The sequence below is a fragment of the Betta splendens genome, chromosome 14 (genome assembly GCF_900634795.4).
Source record: "Betta splendens chromosome 14, fBetSpl5.4, whole genome shotgun sequence".
Taxonomy (NCBI): Eukaryota; Metazoa; Chordata; class Actinopteri; order Anabantiformes; family Osphronemidae; genus Betta; species Betta splendens.
Window position 1 is genome coordinate 3,802,097 of NC_040894.2, and position 17,500 is coordinate 3,819,596.

Here is a 17,500-nt window from a genome sequence, read left to right on the forward strand (position 1 = left end):
TGTCTGTTCTAAGCTTCAAGGTCCTAAACCTTCACCTCTTCCTCAGGTGAAACTCCTCCTCTTCCTCACTCAGACAGCCTCATCTCCGACAGGTGATTCTCTGCATGATCGATGCTCCGTGTCAGCTGATTAGACATGTGCATGATGATTCATGCCGCATCTGTATTTCAGCAGCCATTCACCTTGAGGGTAATGGGTTAAGGAGCTGCAGGTCATGGCTGAGAACAGTCATCATCTCACTATACTGCTTGAACAGAGATCAGAGCAGAGATTAAGTAGGGCAGAGTAAATATGAAGCAGAAATCTTGCAGCTTAACAACTCATATATTATGTTATTACATATGTTTGTGTGCTTTGTTGCCATAAATGGTGCATGTGTGTATATATTTCCATATATTGCAGCGACCTCTGATTGAACTGAACTCAAACTCAAACACGTTGTGAAATCAGACGCTGGGATATATGTGATGGTCAGTTACATGGAATGTTACTTGACAGAGACTGGATGTACGAGCCCCGTTTTGTGACACCGTGGTTGTTGTTGTTGTTCGTTTGTTTGTTCGTCGTGGTCGTGCCTCGTTTCCATGGTGATGCTGTTTAGTGCATCAGAGGTGTGTGTGTCGTGGGGCGGAGCGTCGGTGGGAGGCTGCTCAGCGTGTCTCCCTGTTCCTCACAGCTCCACGGCAACAAGCCACTCCCACCGGCCGCGGGGGGAGGGGTCCGTTCACAGCAGCCCCGCCCACTCAGACCCCGTGGTTCAGTCGCCCCGCCGCAGTGAGTCACGAAGCGCACACACAAGCAAGTTTGCAAGGCTTCCTCAGACCCCCTGGGTGAACGTCATGCGTTCTGCTCGCTGCAGGTTGGCCCGATCCGGCCCACTCAGTGGCGATTTGCGAAGGCCTAGAAGACTGGGGTGCTACAGACCTTTCCAACATATCTGACTCAGACGAGGACGATCAGCCTGGACCACTGGTGAGATGCCTTAATTAACCCACGCATAAGCTGCAGGAGGAGCCTCATGTTGGTCAGATGTTGTTAACTGATGGTTGGGCTGCTCCAGGTGGCCGGCAGGTACAGAGTCATGGTGGAAAGCAGCATGGCCAGCAGCGACGACGTCATTTTCAACTGTGGCGACGTCATCCAGCTGCTTCACGAGGACCCATCTGGAATGTGGTAATGTTGATGTCGGCCACATCCGCCGGAGATAAAGCCAACGGTTTAACGTTCAGACTCTAACATTTGGTGTGACTGCAGGACGGTGAGGAACGTAAGTCGCGGGGAGGAGGGACGGGTCCTGCCTGAAGACCTTCACAGGATCCTGGGGGAGACGTGCTGACAGCCAATCACAGCACAGGACACACGGCACCTGAGTTCTCCTTCTTCCTTGTTTGCCTCATTCTCCTACTGTCTGTAAATACTGTACGTTTCCACACACATGCAGTACGACTGTACGTCCACCAGCTTCAAGGCCAGAACTCTGTCAAGACTGGAGCGAATCATCAGCCACATGCTTTACTCTGCTACTCACTGGGATGCTCCTCATCTCAGGGACTGAGACAGAGCAAAGCACACCAAGGAACCTCACAATACTGGAGCCATGTTGCCATGTGTTTGTATTTCTTTCAAGCATTGATTCAGTAGATCTGGACTCAGGATGTTGAACAGCGGCACATTGAACGCAGACTTCAGGTTTTCTGGCTTCTAATTTCTTATGAACCTTTGTATCATTTCTGTTCATGTGCCAAAGCGCTCAGCTAATCCTCCCGGCTCCTCCGTCGTACAGTAACACTGCCCCTGATGTGACGTAGCTGCACCGTGTGCCGTTTCCCCTCCATGACCAGATGCATCACAGCTGATGGCAGCGGGGTGCAGCGCAGGGAGACTGACGATTGTTGTCGCACAGCCGCTCTAGAGAGCTTTGCACATATTTCTAAGGTGACGTGACTGGTTTGCCTGTTTATTCTTTACTTTTGCTGCTGCCATGATGATCGCTGCTTAGACAAATCCCAGCATGCGTCCGCTGCTTTTTTCTGCCTTTCTTTGATCTTTTGCACCAACAGGGAAACTGTACTCGGTGTTGGGTGGTAGCTAGTTAATTAAAGTAGTCTCGAACTTACATTATATTGCTAGCTGAACTACAGTGCTAAAATTTCATGTGTGGGTGGTTATAAAAACACTGCCACTGGTGTGTGTCGACCTGTTTTGGGGGTTGATGTACAGTATTAAACAGTGAACAGCTTTGGTTCTGAGACGCTCATTTGGGCCGCTTGGTACCTACAATACAGCAGCATCTGTTGATCCCAAACAGCTGTGTGGCTCTACTGAACTATAAGCTCAGTGTATACAGTGATGTCCACTAGCTACTGTAACATTAGCGTGATTGGCAGTGACTATAGATCAATAAGACTCATCTTTTCCACAATATCTGTAACTGGTGTTTGCTGCTTCTTTGCACTTCTTTAATATTTGGAATCATTGTGAAAGCTTGTATTATATCGCACAGGATTATTTTCCCAAATAAAAGCACAGGATTCTTCGACCTTCACTGACTTGACTGATTCACTGACTCACTTCCTAATTTAATTCAGTGGAGGGAAGAAGCAGGAAGTGGGAGTGGATGATGAATGAGGGGTGTGGCCTGGCCAAGCCGAGCTTCAAACACTGAGATGCATTTTATTGGAATTTTACAATATCAAAACTGCTGAACAACACAATTCTCAGTTTACTCAGTCAGTTGGCGACGTGAATCTTGGTCGTGTTGCTGATCCACGCGTAGTACTTGGAGATCTGGGTGTAGATGCCGTACTTCCCTTCGCGGGCACACTCCTCCCCCCAGCTCACGATCCCCGTGAGAAACCAGGTCCCTTTGTAATTGGTGGCGTGCGGCCCGCCGCTGTCGCCCTCGCACGAATCCTTGTCTCCGCTCGGGAAGCCGGCGCAGAACATGAAGCGGGTGACGTGGTCGCGGCTGCTCTCCTTGCACGTTTTGCGGTCCACGAAGGGCATGGCCAGCTTCTGGAGCTTGGTGGCCTTGAGGCCGTGAAACTTGAGGGCTCCCCAGCCGCTCACCAGGGAGCTGCTGGACTGCATGAGTACGCGCTCCGTGAACTGGGAGGGGCCCAGGCAGATGGGGCGCCGGTGGTGGGACAGCTCCACTGGGTTGGCGAGCTTCAGCAGGGCGATGTCGTGGTTGTACTGCGACTTCATGTAATTGTAGCTACGGTGGATGTGAAGCTGTTCTACCAGGTAGTCTCGCTCTGGACCCTCTTCCTCATTGAGGTCAAGTTCACCTGGACACAAAGACTCAAGTGAAGAAACGCTGCCTTTTACTAATGGAGCAAATGTTGTACATAGGATTCATTTTCTTACCTAATCTGACGAAGAAGTCTGTATTTGAGATACGTTTATTTTGTCTAAATAGGCAGTGGGCAGCAGTGATGACCCATAGTTCACTGAGCAGAGATCCTCCACAGAAGTGCATGACTTTCCCATAGTTGGCTGAATAGGCCATGAGAGTCACCTGCAGACAGGGGGGACACAAACACAGTATTTCCTATATACAAGTCAGCCTACATACCCCACAATGCTGTGTGTGAATGGAAACACTTGTCTGACTTCATGAATCACAACCTCCTCTGTCCCTCAACAGTACCTGCCACGGTATCTCTCCAGATGAGGCAGCATCCCCTCCCACAATCCTCTGGTCCGTGTTGTCTTTTTCTGTTATTGTGGGGATCGTGGGAAAGAAAGCCCAGAAGCTCGGATCCTTCTTGTCCTCCGTCCCTGTGGCGTTGCTTGTCTCGCTGCTGTTCTTCAGAGCGTGGGAGCCTGAATCTGACCTGGGCGAGCGTTTGTGAACCGCAGAGGCGTTGGGCGGCGCCGGATCAGCCTGAGCGAACTCGTAGTAATCGTATATGTCTGTTATGTTGTCATCGTAGAAGCCGTCCTCCAGAGTGTTGCTGGAATTGGACTTGCTTTTAGGGTAGTGCGTTGAGTTTGAGGATCGTGGATTGACGATGGACCTGGTGTTGGAGGTGGAGGTCAGCTCCACGAGGCCACAGCTGAACGGGCCTGTGGCCAAAACAGCAGAGATTCTTTCTGCAGCTCACACAGCAACTTTTAAACCATTAGGACTTGAAGTTCAGGGGTCAGAGGTCAGGGGTCATTCATGATGCCAGTGCTGTTTCTTACCTGTTGGCTCGCAGCTTTTCTTGTTTGGCCCCAGTTTGTAACCAGCCGCACACTGACACACAGGTCGCTCCTTCTGCATGCGGCAGAAGTGGGAACACCCGCCGTTGTTGGTGAGACACTGCTTGTCCACCTCTGCGACCACAACGGGAACAACAGAATGCTTCGCTAGCAACAACAAAAAACAAACAAACGGTCCTTGCGTGGGATTCCAAACACTCACCAATCTCACAGTTCTTGCCGCCAAAGTTGGGTTTGCACCAGCAGACGTAGGTGCTCATTCCGTCTTCACACGTACCGTCGTTCTGGCAGGGAGCGGACTCACACTGGTTCCCGTCTGCACACAAGTACAAGGACTTTAGGTCTAAGTAGTCGTGGCATTGAAACTTTGGGGAACAGCGGGGACCTATTTTTCATTTGTCTCACCGACGTAGCTGGCCCAGAATTTCATCTGCAAGACAAACGCCCGTGAGACATCCCTCATCTCAGCCTCCAGCGCATTAAGGCTTCACTTGTACAGTGTTTGTGTTTGTGCGGCACCTACGAATTCCCCGTGGTTCTCAAAGACCTCCCTGGCCTCCTCCGGCGTGCAGGTCTCTTCCTTACATTCCCGCTCCAGGTTGCCTCTTTGAATTTCCTCCAAGTGGCCGCTGTTGAACCTGCGCTGGCGTCGCAGCACGGCGTCGGCCGCCTGCTGCGACACAAACACAGCTTCTGAAAAGAGTGGAGCGGTTTAGGAGCGTCAGCGGTAACCATGACTACGGACATTTTAGCCTGCACCTCGACATTATTGATTATTACTGTACCTCTCTGGAAAACGATTCAAACAAGCTGGAGAGCTAAAAAAAGTGCCATCACACCAAACCCGTCGATTACCTGTTTTCCTGGTGAGGTCCACTGCCCTTCCGCTCGCCTCCAGCAGTAAAGCAGCCAGCACGACCAGGAGGCTAACGCTCGCCATCTTCTTGTTACGAGTTGTCCTTCTGTTTCTGACAGAGTCTGACTTCACTCTGCTGTCAAATCCACCGCTCCAAAGTACAGCTGCCCACTGTTTACTCACCCACTCACACTAAGGCCACAGAGTGTGTGTGTGTGTGTGTGTGTGTGTGTGTGTGTGCGTGTGTTTGTTCACGTCTGTGAGCGAGACAGAACGCATTTGCCAGATTCTTCAAGGCAGAGGATCTCATTCCATTATCTCACGCTCACTCTGAGCAGCAAACATCAGCTGCTCATGAGGCCAATCCGCGTTTCTGGACGTCAGTGTGTGTGTTTGTTGACGTTGCCAGCTGTGAATCATGTTGTTTATCTTGATGACTCTTGTCTGATAAGCGGCTTTTTTGCAGCCTATGTGAGAAGCTCAAACACACGCTGACACGCACATGGAAGCACGAATAAAGAGCATTTTCCTGCTTTTGGAAATCAAAAGTCTGATTTTTTATGTATGAGCAGCTCAAAGGTTTTGTCTTGTTTACTTTTGTACCACTGGGATAAAAACCTTAAACTGCTACAGACAAATCTGCCTCTGCTGCAGCGGTCTCTCAGGTTTTACGTGCGTAATCCTCGTCCGCTGATGCTGCACTTTACCCGGTGAAGTAGAAAACGCGTGAGGTGAAGTATTGAAGGCTGTGTGATCACTGTACGAGTCCCACAGGCCGTGGGAGTGGACTAAACACTGTGCCCCCAGCCAGGTCAGCGGGCCCCGGGCCAGCAGCTCTTTGGCAGCCACCGAACCGATCTTTCTTACTTCTCTTTCTACTTTCTACTCACCTGATTTACCCACTGTGGGGAACGAAAGGACAGGAAACGTGTAAATGCTGAGACGGACTTCCCAACACGTGTTGGTGGGAGCCTGTGCACAGAAGGCCAAGCAGGCGGGACTGTCATGTGACTGGTCCTGCTGTGCTCTGCTCAGTGTGTGTCATAGCGTTCAGCATGATTAATGACCTAAACACTTGCTTTGATTAATTAATATGTGGCTGTTTTTATTTGTGTCATTTACATTGATTCACTTTTACCTGACTTTGACGTCTTTTGTACTGTTTCATTAAGTCAGATTCACGAGCGTCTAATTAAAACGACTCCCTTTGGTCGTGGATGTAATTGCTGTTGACGCAGCGATGAAGACTCACTAGGTCCTGTCGTCAGTCAATATACACATGTCCTCTCTCCTCCCTCATATGAGCCTACAGCTTTACGACGCATGAGGTCGGCGGAGTCTGTCAGTTTCTACTAAATTAGCTTCAGTGCAACACGTCAGGCCTTTCACATGTACCGCAAAGAAAGCTCTGTCGCTAACGACATGTTTTCAGGGCGGTTTAATTAAATGTGTCTCCACACGCTTCTTATCTGTAATTGATTTGATTATCTCAAAGAGGATTAACAACTTTAGACGATTCTTAACAGCTACAGTACAAGTGAATATGATATGAAGATGCTGTAGACCGGCCACAGTGAGATGTTCTTATCACAGTATGTTCATGTGGCACTTTTTGTTCCAATGGAGCAGCTGGTCCCAGATCAGTAATCCTCCTGGGAGGCTGTGGCCTGGTGCCAGCTGTGCTTTGGTCTGTTGGCTCATTTAGTGGCCGAGTGAAAAAGCGATTACAACCTGACGTCACTGACCTGTTATACAAGACTTACACCAACTTGTCACACAAGGCAGGTTCAGTGATGATGGGGAAGATTAACAGATGTAGGTTTGCTGGTTTTTCTGTATACACAACACTGCATATATCTAAATACAGAGAATCATCTAGTTAAACATCTACAGTGCGTGAGGATAGAAGTCACTGCTGCTCTGATATGATATGCAGAGGAAGCAGCTCTCTGGATCCACAGGCATCTTGACTGTGTTTGCTGAAGCACCGGCTGTAACAGCCTCGCAGTAAATATCCTACAGCTCACAGTCAGACGCAGAAATCAACAAATCTGGGGCTGCTAGCGGATCACTGCTGCTGCACCATGTAGCTGCGTCATGTAGGTTAACGGCAGGAACTATAATTACCTCTGACCCAACTTCTTCGCACTGAGCTCATCAGAAGGACTTGAAGCAAACAGCGCCGCAGGCAGAAGGAAGAGCAAGTCCACTGTGAGGGTTTAAAACATGCCCTCATCCCATTCAAAAGGGTCCAGTCTCCATTGATTCAGTGATCAATAAGCTGACACATTAGCGTCGTTAGAGTGCTGAGTTTGCACGGTGATCTGCAGTCATCGGCCGCAGAGAACCCTGGGAACGCGGGGACTTTAGTTCCAGGAAGACATCAGACCTGCGCACAGGACCCCCCAATAAAGCGCCTGATTTATGGGCTGCATAGAGTTCATATATGTAGATGGAGAATCTGCAACTAGGAAAGAATCTGCCAGGTTGCAGAAATTTCTTCACACCTGTTTTGTGCTTTTTTCCTCATTCAGCAGGAAGTCAACTACTCGTCCTGGGACTTTATAAGTGACCCTTTTCAGATGTTTTACCGTCTGTGGAGAAATACACTATGTATTAATCTTTAGTGTGTATCTTAAGTAAAGCAGGTAATGACTGAGAACTTGTTGGCTTAAGTGAATGATAAATATTTTATTTTATTTTCATGTTAGTCTATCTCTATTTTTTTTTCCTTTGTGCGCGTTTTTGCGCGAGCACGTACAGTGTGGGAGCGCTCCTGGCAGGCAGAGAGAGAGAGAGAGAGAGAGAGAGAGAGAGAGAGAGAGGGGACAAGGGCGAGAGTGGGACTGCCACTGCCGCGAGTGGAGAGGAGACGCACGAGTGGGAAGGATGGAAAAGTAAAGCCCTGATCCCGCATCAGTCCACTGAAGTTTAGGTGTCGGCAGCAGCGGCAGCAGGTGCTCCATGAGCGGGAAAGCGAAAGGCAAAGACGACAAAGACCATGCCTCCAAAGGTGAGCGAACACGCGTCAGGCGACGACGTCCACGCGCTTTCCTTTATTACAAACACGAAAGAGGCGACGTCTGGAGAAGCCGCTCACTTTCCTCTGCGTCCACGTGTAAAGAAGTCAGACTGGAGCGGACGGTTTATGTGGTATTTACTGTGTGCAGGTATTGCAGCTTTGTTACACACGGAGGAGGAGCCTCGTATTCCCTGCACGGGTCTGAACATTATTTATGAGATAAAGCATCCAGATTTTCTCGATCTTCTCAACCTATTATTATTCACCCACATAAGGGTTTCTGGTGTCATTTCAACAGCGCGCACACGCAAAATTCACGCGCACAGCAATAAAATCGACGCGCGATTTACCGCAATGGAAACTGGGAAACTATCATTGCCATGGAGACAGAAAGGGAGTTGCCCGCAGGCTGAGGTGCTCGTCCAGCTGTGCGTGTGCGTGTACTGGAGACCTCCACTCATTCATAAAAAGCTGAGAGCCGCAATGAAATGAGGCCCAGAAACACTGGACTAATTACTGGTCACAATGAAAACTGGGCTCTGTCAGTAGAGAGTTATTTCAGAAGTATCGCATTGAGCAGTGTTAAAGATAAGAATTTATTGGCGAGTTTGTGTAAATTCATTCTAAATAATATTTGTATTTTTTAAACAATAATTGTTTAAATTTGACGTATTTTAAGTGATCCATAAACTTATTCTGGAGAAAACCCCATTGAGCATCAATATAAAGACTTTGTTAGGGGAAATGTGTGATTAATGACCTCACTGCTGTTACAGAGCAGCGATCGTCTTCTTCCCTTGGTTCAATAACTGTTCAGTGGGACCTTCGGTCCAGATGAACCAGGTTAAAATACAATTAGCAGTTGCAAATCAGTAAAAAGATTGGTCAGCGGGTCATGGTTGCTATAGCAACAAAATGTTCATCTGAACCCTACTGTCTAAATAAACCCTATTTATATTAGCTTTTACCCGCACAGCTCTTTTTAGAGATACAAAGGAAGCGCTAATAAACAGAAGAGGCAATGAAACCAAGCAATAAAGCGAACAGAGTCATTTATAAGAGCGTCTAATCACCGCAGGACCAGAACGGTTTGTTCATGGTAATGAATTCAACTTCTGTTCTACCAGCTGACAGAAGCAATAACAAACCACGCGAAGATGCAGCATTCAAGACAACACTTTAATTATTTTAAAAACACGAAAGCAAAACCCCTAAAACGAGTCTTTTACTTTCTGTTGAACATTGTCTCTTTCTCGGAGGCAAACGGAGGCGCGGGGTTGAGCTTTTCCCTGCACTGCTCTATAATAATGGTGGTCTCAAGGATTATGTTTGGGAGGAGCGAGAACTCATTAACACCTTGTTCTTGTAGCGACCTGAGGATTATGATTACATTCATGCTTGCGTGTGTCTGTGTGTGTGGCTGCAGCATAATTAGGAACCATAATTAACCCTGGTTGTGCATTACATCGCGTGTCACACAGTCCTCTATTACTGAGCTGCACCTTACTTTCCACTGATGGTAGCAGTGATGTGCTCAGCGTGTGGTATTTGACTGCACTTTCCGCATCTGTTGTTTCGTTTGGGAGGATTTAAAAAGTTTTCAACTGTAACTTAAACCCGATTTCATTGTATCATATCTGTATCATTACGTTGACTCGAGGCTGATGTGGAGCCAGCTGTAGGTGTGTGCAGCTGTCTGTTAACAGCTGATATTACTCTAATCACTAGTTAAAGTGGTGACTTGGAAGATGTGGAGCGTGTAAACAGTCGACGTTCTAACAGTCATATCTGGTAGTGTGGCGCCATCTAGTGGTCGGTAACGTAAATCACTGGCAGAGGAGTGAGGAGTGAAATCGTTAAAGACAAAGCAAGTGCAGAGCATGTGGTAAATGCCAACCTGCCGATGGTTTTGGACCAGAATCCTTTACACACCTGCTGGCATCTGTTCTCTGAGTCTGAGATGTGCAGCGGGGGCTTCTCCTGGATGACCGCGTTTGCTGCTTTACTTTCCTCACTTAACTTGAATGAATTTCCCTTTAGCCGTATTTTTAAAGTTGCTGAGCGAGCGTGTTGTTCGGCCTGGAACAACTTTTTATAGCTGCTGCCGCTCCTGCGCTGCAGCAACGCAGACACACTGCAATTTACCACTTTCTGTCTCATCTCGTTAATATGGCTGCTTGTGTGTTTTAACAGGCTGCTCCACAGGAAGTACTATAACAGCACAGCAATATAATGGGCTGATATTACAGAATAATGGGTTGATGCGTAGCGCCTGTGTGATGGGGACTGACAGCACTCTGATTGATGGTACTGTAATGTGCTGTGATGGTGCACTGAAATCAGCCCACTTTGCTGCAGAGTACAGAGTTGTAGCCTGTGAGGGATTTAAATCAAGCTTTTTGGGGTTTATATCAACATTTGGATTTACAGGATGAGTGTGTTTATTTTTAGTAGCTTTTTTATTTTAGGCAGACTCATGGACCCCTTGGTTTCTTGGTTGTGCCGAGGTTTGAATGACTTAGGGTTGTGTGGACACTTACAGTATTCGACCTTATTGCAAACAACCCCATACTGCTTATTGCTGAAGAGAGGACTCTTCATGTGCAGAGCTAAAATACTTTTCAAGGTAAAGCATTGAGTAGAAGTATGAAGTTCAGTAGGAGGTCAGTGCAGAGTCTCTGTTCTGTTTCCCTCTAAAAACAACACTGCTTGCTCGATAGGTCCTTGGTTTTGGGCCTGTTGGCTCCCTCACTCCCTTATTGTGCCAGATCAGCGGGGCCTCGAGATGAATCATTAATGACCGGTTCCAACGGCTTAATGGCCTCTAATGTTCTGTAATGATCTCCCGTCAACGCCATGTGCGCGGCCTTAATGGATCCAATGCCGTGGAGACTTCTCTGGTTTGAACTTCGGAAATTCCTCCTCTTTTCGTGGGGCAGCTCACAACAGGAAGCGCGAACAGTCATGAGCACACGGCTCCGGAGCTCCGAGGGCGCAGCATGACTTTTCCTCTCCGCCGATCGACCTCAGGTAGGACCGGGTCCAAACCATGGCTCGGGTGGTTCCAACAAATCAGTCATTTCCTTGAATTCTCCAAAGAATTGAATTTTTCGGCTGAGCCTTTAGGGACAGACTGCTGCTCGAAGACTAGAAGTAAAGAAAATCTCAGGTCATTTTATTTCCCATTTTATTTCATCGTCACTTTGTTCATTTCATGGGTCTAGCGCGATCTCCAGGCGCTCTCCGTGGTGCTGAAAGCACCGCCCGGCGCGCCCTTCTGCTGAGCACAGCTTTACAACCTAAACTCCCAGACCTTCACTTCATTTGCACTGCAAATAGAAAAGTCTGACTTGTTGCAGGCTCCATCGCTGTGTGCTCGACTGGCAGGGAAAAATTTACTATTTAATCTGAGCTAAAGCTGGACTGAGTGTGTTTCATGGTGCTTTCATTTAGATTCCGACATCACCGTTGTGCACTGGTTGTTTAGTTGTTTAGTTATTACGAGTCGCTGCATGTTGATGCTAGTGATAATTGACATATACTTTAATGAACTGAGAGGGTTTTTAATCCTGTCTTTTCGTGCTGTGTTGTTTAATGTCTGCAGGGGGCGCTGCACAACTTCGCTCATCAGATAATTCTCGTAAAGCCGTGGTTTTGGTGTCGATCACACACACTGAAGCCTTGTTTGTTGTGGTGGTGATTCGATGTGAAGGGCTGAGGCTGCGTTAGTGACTTGGTCCTGTTTACCACCTGACTCGTGTCGCTGCGTTCCATTTCGCTGGAACTGGTTTTGTGTGGCTTGGCTTTTAGAGGGAACACGTGGTGTGAGCTTCAAGCAGAGACCTCATCAATAAGAGATGAAGGACTAAACCAGGCTCTCGGCCGTTTTATTACACTGGTTCTATGTTTAGATGACATCACACATTAGTTATGAAATGTCCCCACTGCCTGAAGTGTTGACTTTCTGTGGGATGGAACGTACAGGATCATCTAAGGTGCTGTGTTTGGTGGTCTTACCTAAGGCCTGTGACTCCAACCTTCAGTCAAGGAGAAAGTCCTCCGTTTCAGTGCCCAGATCTTCACCACAGTTTGTTGTGTCCACAATCTGCCACTTTCTCCCCCTCTGACTTCTTCTCACGCTGGGCCTCCTCTTCTGTCATGTAATTTACTGCTCACCACATCCTCTCGGCCATCGATTTTTTTAGCCCGACAGCCCTTTCTTCGCCTGGCGTCCGGCTGCAGGTGCCACAGGTCGACCTGAGCTGTGAGTCTGCTCTTCGTCCACCTCTCTCCCTCTCTCTCTCCCTCTCTCTCTCTCCCTCTCTCTAGCTCTTTTTTTCATTCTGTCTCGCTCCCCCCCCCCTCTCTGTCTCTCTCTCTCTCTCCCCCCTCTCTCTCTCTAGCTCTCGCTCGCTCTCTCTGTCTCCCCCCCCCCCTGTCTCTCTCTCTCTCTCTCTCTGTCTGTCTCGCCCCCCCCCTGCCCCCCCCCCCTCTCTCTCTCTCTGTCTCTCTCTCTCTCTGTCTCTCTCTCTCTCTCTCTCTCTGTCTCTCTCTGTCTCTCTCTCTCTCTCACCCCCCCTCTCTCTGCCCCCCCCCCCCTCTCTCTCTCCGGAGCTACAGTTGCCATGCGCTGTCGCAGCTGTATCTGGCGCTGACAGCTGTGAGCTCCGTCTTCCTGTAGCTGCCTGTGGTCAGACGACGTGCACGAAGCGAACGGCAGCGGCTGCACGCGCGTCCCTGCTCTGGCTCTAACGTAAGGGAGCATCCAGGAAACGGCTCGGCTCGACTCGGCCCAAGTGCTCCGTCTCTGAGTCGCCTCCTCTTTTCAGCAGTGGTGGACCTCTGCACCAAAAATAAGATCCGAGCCCCTCCTTTCTCCCGTTCTCGCTCTCTTTCTCCACTTTCTCGCTCCATCACACAAAATCACCTCTTTTCCAGGGCTCTTGCTTCACTTATTCCCTCTATTTCCTTTCCGTCTCTCCATAATATTCTCTGGAGCCACTGCCTCTTTCACGCACGCTCTAAACATCCATCACTCTTTTCAGATTGTCCTGTTGTTTTTCTTTCATCATTTTTCACATTGTGTGATTGTTTTTTTTAACAGGCCTCTCCGTCTTCCCACCCCCTCCCCCATCACACCCCTGATATCTAATTTTCTCCCCTCCGCAGACTTTCCCATTATTCCTCCTCTCATTCATTCACCTGTCTGTCTCCTGTCTCACTCCTGTTTCCGCCTCTCATTCTCCTCACTCCTCCTCCTGTATTAACCCCCCCCCCCCCCCCCCCCCCCCCCCACTCCACTGCATCCCCCTCCCCACTCTTTCTCTCTCTTTATCACACATGAGTATTTAGTGTAACATGTATTATGCCACGTGTGGTTTAGGATTAAAACAGATGCCAAGGCTCCCCTCACTCTTACAGAAACACATACACAACCCCCCCCCCCACACACACACACACACACACACACACACCACCCCCCTCGTCTACCCGGGGGCGGGCAGGGCTGCAGCAGTTTTATGAACGGCACGGCTGCATCATGATCCCTTCCCCACTAAACCAGCGCCGCGACGTTTCATTGACAAACACTCCGGTTGCTGCATTTCTGTCACGGACGGCGTCGGGAAGCGGAGCGGCGCGTGCAGAGCAGCGGCGGAGGAGGACGCGGCAGCTGCAGTGATCGGGAACAGCGAGCCCGGCGTCGGACGCACCAGCACCCGCGGACTCGCCTCCGGGACCCGCACTGGATCTCCCAGCAACCTCTGCTTCCAGTGCGCTCTCCGGGGACACAGAAGAATCACCTTAGGGCGGATTCAGACGGCTTTGGCCGCTCAGACCCCCGGGGGTGAGGCTGCGTCGTCAATGCACGCGCACTGGCACTCAACCCGGTTTGTTTTGCGCCCTCATGACGCGCCGGGACGCGCAGATGGAGGATTCGGGACGCCTTTGGAAATCACGGACATTTGAGAGCGTGCAGCTGCCGGCGTGCGATGCGAACTGAGCCGTGGGTGGTGTAGACCCCCGCCGCGAGCCCCGCGCACCCCCTCCGCCTCAGCTCCGAACCCTGCCCTCGAACCGGGACGCACGGCCTCGTCTCTCTCCACCGCGGGAACATGTCCCGGGCCGCGGCTATCGCCAGCTCTCTGATCCGCCAGAAGCGGCAGGCGCGCGAGCGCGAGAAGGCGAACGCGTGCCGCGGCAGCAGCAGCCCGAGCAACAGCAAGGGCGCAAACGACAAGCCGAGCAAGCTCAACGTGTTCTCGCGCGTGAAATTGTTTGGATCGCGGAAGAAACGGAAGAGAAGGCGGCCGCCAGGTCTGAGGGCGGGGGCTGCACCACCTTCACCATCATCATCACCATCATCCCCACCAACAAACCCCATTTCCTCTCCCCGCTGAGGCTGGCGCTCCACCACTCCATCATCCATCACCATCTGGACAGTCTCCTCTGAGGAGTCGTTCCTGCTGCATGACACCACATCACATGTAAATAACTTTATTGTTCCACAGCCAGTGTTGTGGCAGCGTAACAGCGCCCGCTGTAGCGGATGGAGACCTCAGAAAAACAGAGTCATAATTTAAACCTTAGCTGTTCTTGCTGTCAGGTGCTCAATAGATTTCTGTGTGTGCCGGTGTGTACAGGGGTCACGGATCAATACTGAGCCCTGAAGGCCCAGTCATATATATAGTCATATACCAGCATTGGCTCTTCTGACACTGGTTTTAATGGACTTGAGATGTGCAATCACGTGACAATAATTAAGAATTAATGCATTTAATCCTCCTTCCCCCCAGAGCCCCAGTTAAAGGGCATAGTGACCAGACTCTCCAGTCGCCAGGGCTTCCAGCTCCAGATGCAGCCTGATGGCACCATTGACGGCACCAAGGATGAAGACAGCACCTACGGTGTGTATTTTCTTAATTATTCATAGAGGCTTTAAAATGTCAGAAAGTATGAGAAAATGCACCCAGGGAACAGGTGGAAACCTGAAATATGTGTTTACCTGACCTTCAGTCCAAACCCACAGAAAGCAGGGAAATGATGGCATTTGAGAAGCGTTTTCACAGGTCACGCTATTCACTGCGGCCTAAAATAGGCCGATCCGACCAGTGAATAAATCCCCTCTCAGCGCAGCCCCGTCTCTCCTCACGCGCGCGTCCACACCGGGGTGTGTGATTGATACGGCTAATTCAATTCTGCCGTCGGGCTCCAGACAGCCATCGCTCTCCTGCCCGCGCAGCAGCTGTTGCCAGGATCGCACATTCATCTCCGCGGCGTCTCCGGCCACCAACTGTTGTGTGCGAAGGGGCGGACGTGGCTGAGGCAGCGCGCTCCTTAATGAGACCATTACATGGCGCATGCATCACGCTGACGCGCGAGCGCGGTTCGGATGCACGATCCGCGGGCTCCACATCTGCACACGACCACTCGTTGGGCAGGAACTCGGCTGATTAGTGCGAGGCAACGAGGGCCGCGCTCCACTGACGGCGCTTTGCATTGAGAAAGTCACAAACAACATGGTAGTTGAATGTGTGACTATAGAAACAAAAGCATTTATTTTATCGCACAAAGCAAGTCTCACGTTAATTCAGTGTAGATGCTGATACTGTTAGTGCCGTTTATGTATATCTGACTTAAATGACTCCATTAATCTCTCATTGTACTGAATATCACTAGTGAATATTTTTATTTTCTTTTATTTTGAATGTAAACATTTCTGTCCACAAAATTTGTGTTTTTAATCAATAGTGCCACTTGAAGTAGCTTGTGTTTATATTTGTACCCATTTTAAAATGGAAATGTCTTTTTGATGAGCTTTGTTTCACACATCTTGGCTAAATATAAATATTTAGTCAATTTATAGGTAGATGCAAAATCAGAATTGATTTTCAGTATTTAGCAGCCGTTCGCCGCTTCGCCGCGTGCCGTCCTGCATTTTTACTTTTCATTCCATGTTTAACAGCGGGAGCTAAATCAGGAGTGTAATTCCACAGCCGTAGCGCTTCACTGACCTTGTAAAATAGCTTCTCTTTGGCAAAGTGGAGGTGTCAAGGCACCAGACGCCAAATTGATATTGATGAGGATTTTTCCTCTGTGCTTTGCCTCCGTGACTGTTCATTTGTTTGCTGTCTGTGCACATGCAGCCGTGTTCAACCTGATCCCGGTGGGGCTGCGTGTGGTGGCCATCCAGGGCGTCCAGACCAAACTGTACCTGGCCATGAACAACGAAGGATTTCTCTACACCTCTGTAGGTCACCACACACACACACACACACACACACACACACACACACACACACACACACACACACACACACACACACACACACACACACGGTGTTATTGTGTTTCAGCCTTCCTTATCTTTTTAATGATACTGTGTCATTTCAGAATTGATCCTCCTGCCGTCAGTCGGCCTTTGATAGAAAGATTATTCTTGTCTATTTACACAAGGCAAAGTCTTGATACATCCTGCTCTTTTTTTAAGCTGGGCATGAGGCATTCGGGCTGCAGTGCATTGCATTGCATTGCATTAAGTGCCTCGCTTTGAGGCTTCAGCAGCGATGGTGGGAGGTGCAGATGCAATAACAGAAAAGCATCAACAGAAATACCGTTCGCTTGCAGGAATCTAAACGAGGCTGCGAGGCCGAAAGGATGAAAACTAACAAAGAGGAAATGATGCCCCACGCCCTAGGGCAATAACAGCCACGCGGCTACGCCTGTGCAGACACGTAGGCCGCCTCCATATCCGCTCCATCACCTTCAGTCCTGCAAGCGTTGGCTTTAATCAAAACTCAGATATCACCGTTTCATCTTCACCTAATATTAAATGTGGAATTAAACCACAGGACAGATTATCCAAGCTTGCCCACATGTGATTTTCTGTCCTTAATAAACCACTGGACCATGTCTTTCTCACACACACACACACACACACACACACACACACACACACACACACAAATTAAAATTCATACATGATAAACTCATGAAACACACTCTGTATCGTTCCGTTTCCCTCGGCAACCTGGGCACCATCCTTCTCTCAGTGGGCTGGTTGGTATTCAAGGGAGTAGCCGGTTGCTATGGCGATGCAGGAATAAGAAAATGCAAATGTCAGCTGTCCTAAGTTGGTGCAGTTTGTTCTACAGCCTGGCTGAGATAATGAATCAAAGAGCCGTCGAGCTGATGGATGAGCGCTCTGACGGCAACATGAAGGAATGACTGAACACTTTGGCAGAGTTGCGTTGCAATCTCACCCCCTCCTCCCCTCAGCCCCTCAGCCCTCCGACCCGTTCGGACTCACGTTTAAACTGATCTCATCTTCACAACGTCGTTTCATTTCCTGCTACACAGGAACAGTTCACGTCGGAGTGCAAATTCAAGGAGTCTGTGTTTGAGAACTACTACGT

The 17,500-nt window shown here is 49.3% G+C and overlaps 3 protein-coding genes across 7 annotated transcripts in view; 2 read left to right on the forward strand and 1 right to left on the reverse strand.

The window, feature by feature from the left end:
• Positions 1-2,545, forward strand: part of LOC114869144 (proto-oncogene DBL) — a 9,870-nt gene extending 7,325 nt beyond the window's left edge. For 2 of the 3 annotated variants that reach the window (XM_055514587.1, XM_029173055.3), the window contains exons 22-26: positions 47-92; positions 602-774; positions 860-972; positions 1,061-1,173; positions 1,255-2,545. In XM_055514587.1, the coding sequence (XP_055370562.1) occupies positions 47-92; positions 602-774; positions 860-972; positions 1,061-1,173; positions 1,255-1,336 (527 nt within the window). In that variant the 3' untranslated portion in view covers positions 1,337-2,545. The remainder of the gene's footprint in view (positions 1-46; positions 93-601; positions 775-859; positions 973-1,060; positions 1,174-1,254) is intronic. The other variant, XM_029173058.3, reaches the window with a different exon arrangement.
• A 108-nt stretch (positions 2,546-2,653) lies between these two features.
• On the reverse strand, positions 2,654-7,125 carry f9b (coagulation factor IXb). The gene is made up of 8 exons (XM_029173059.3): positions 5,065-7,125; positions 4,733-4,902; positions 4,615-4,639; positions 4,412-4,525; positions 4,192-4,323; positions 3,653-4,071; positions 3,370-3,520; positions 2,654-3,290 (listed from the first exon to the last, which is right to left on the reverse strand). Exons 1-8 carry the CDS (start codon positions 5,147-5,149, stop codon positions 2,731-2,733), a joined length of 1,656 nt encoding a protein of 551 aa, XP_029028892.1. The 5' UTR covers positions 5,150-7,125; the 3' UTR covers positions 2,654-2,730.
• Positions 7,126-7,387: 262 nt separating this feature from the next.
• LOC114869146 (fibroblast growth factor 13-like) overlaps positions 7,388-17,500 on the forward strand; it is an 11,415-nt gene continuing 1,302 nt past the window's right edge. Inside the window, exons 1-4 of one of the 3 annotated variants that reach the window (XM_029173061.3) lie at positions 7,388-8,078; positions 14,882-14,992; positions 16,232-16,335; positions 17,445-17,500. The exon at positions 17,445-17,500 is cut by the window's right edge and continues 143 nt beyond it. In XM_029173061.3, the coding sequence (XP_029028894.1) occupies positions 8,030-8,078; positions 14,882-14,992; positions 16,232-16,335; positions 17,445-17,500 (320 nt within the window). In that variant the 5' untranslated portion in view covers positions 7,388-8,029. Of the gene's footprint in view, positions 8,079-13,571; positions 14,403-14,432; positions 14,573-14,881; positions 14,993-16,231; positions 16,336-17,444 lie in introns of those variants that run through there. The other 2 variants (XM_029173060.3, XM_055514596.1) reach the window with 2 other exon arrangements.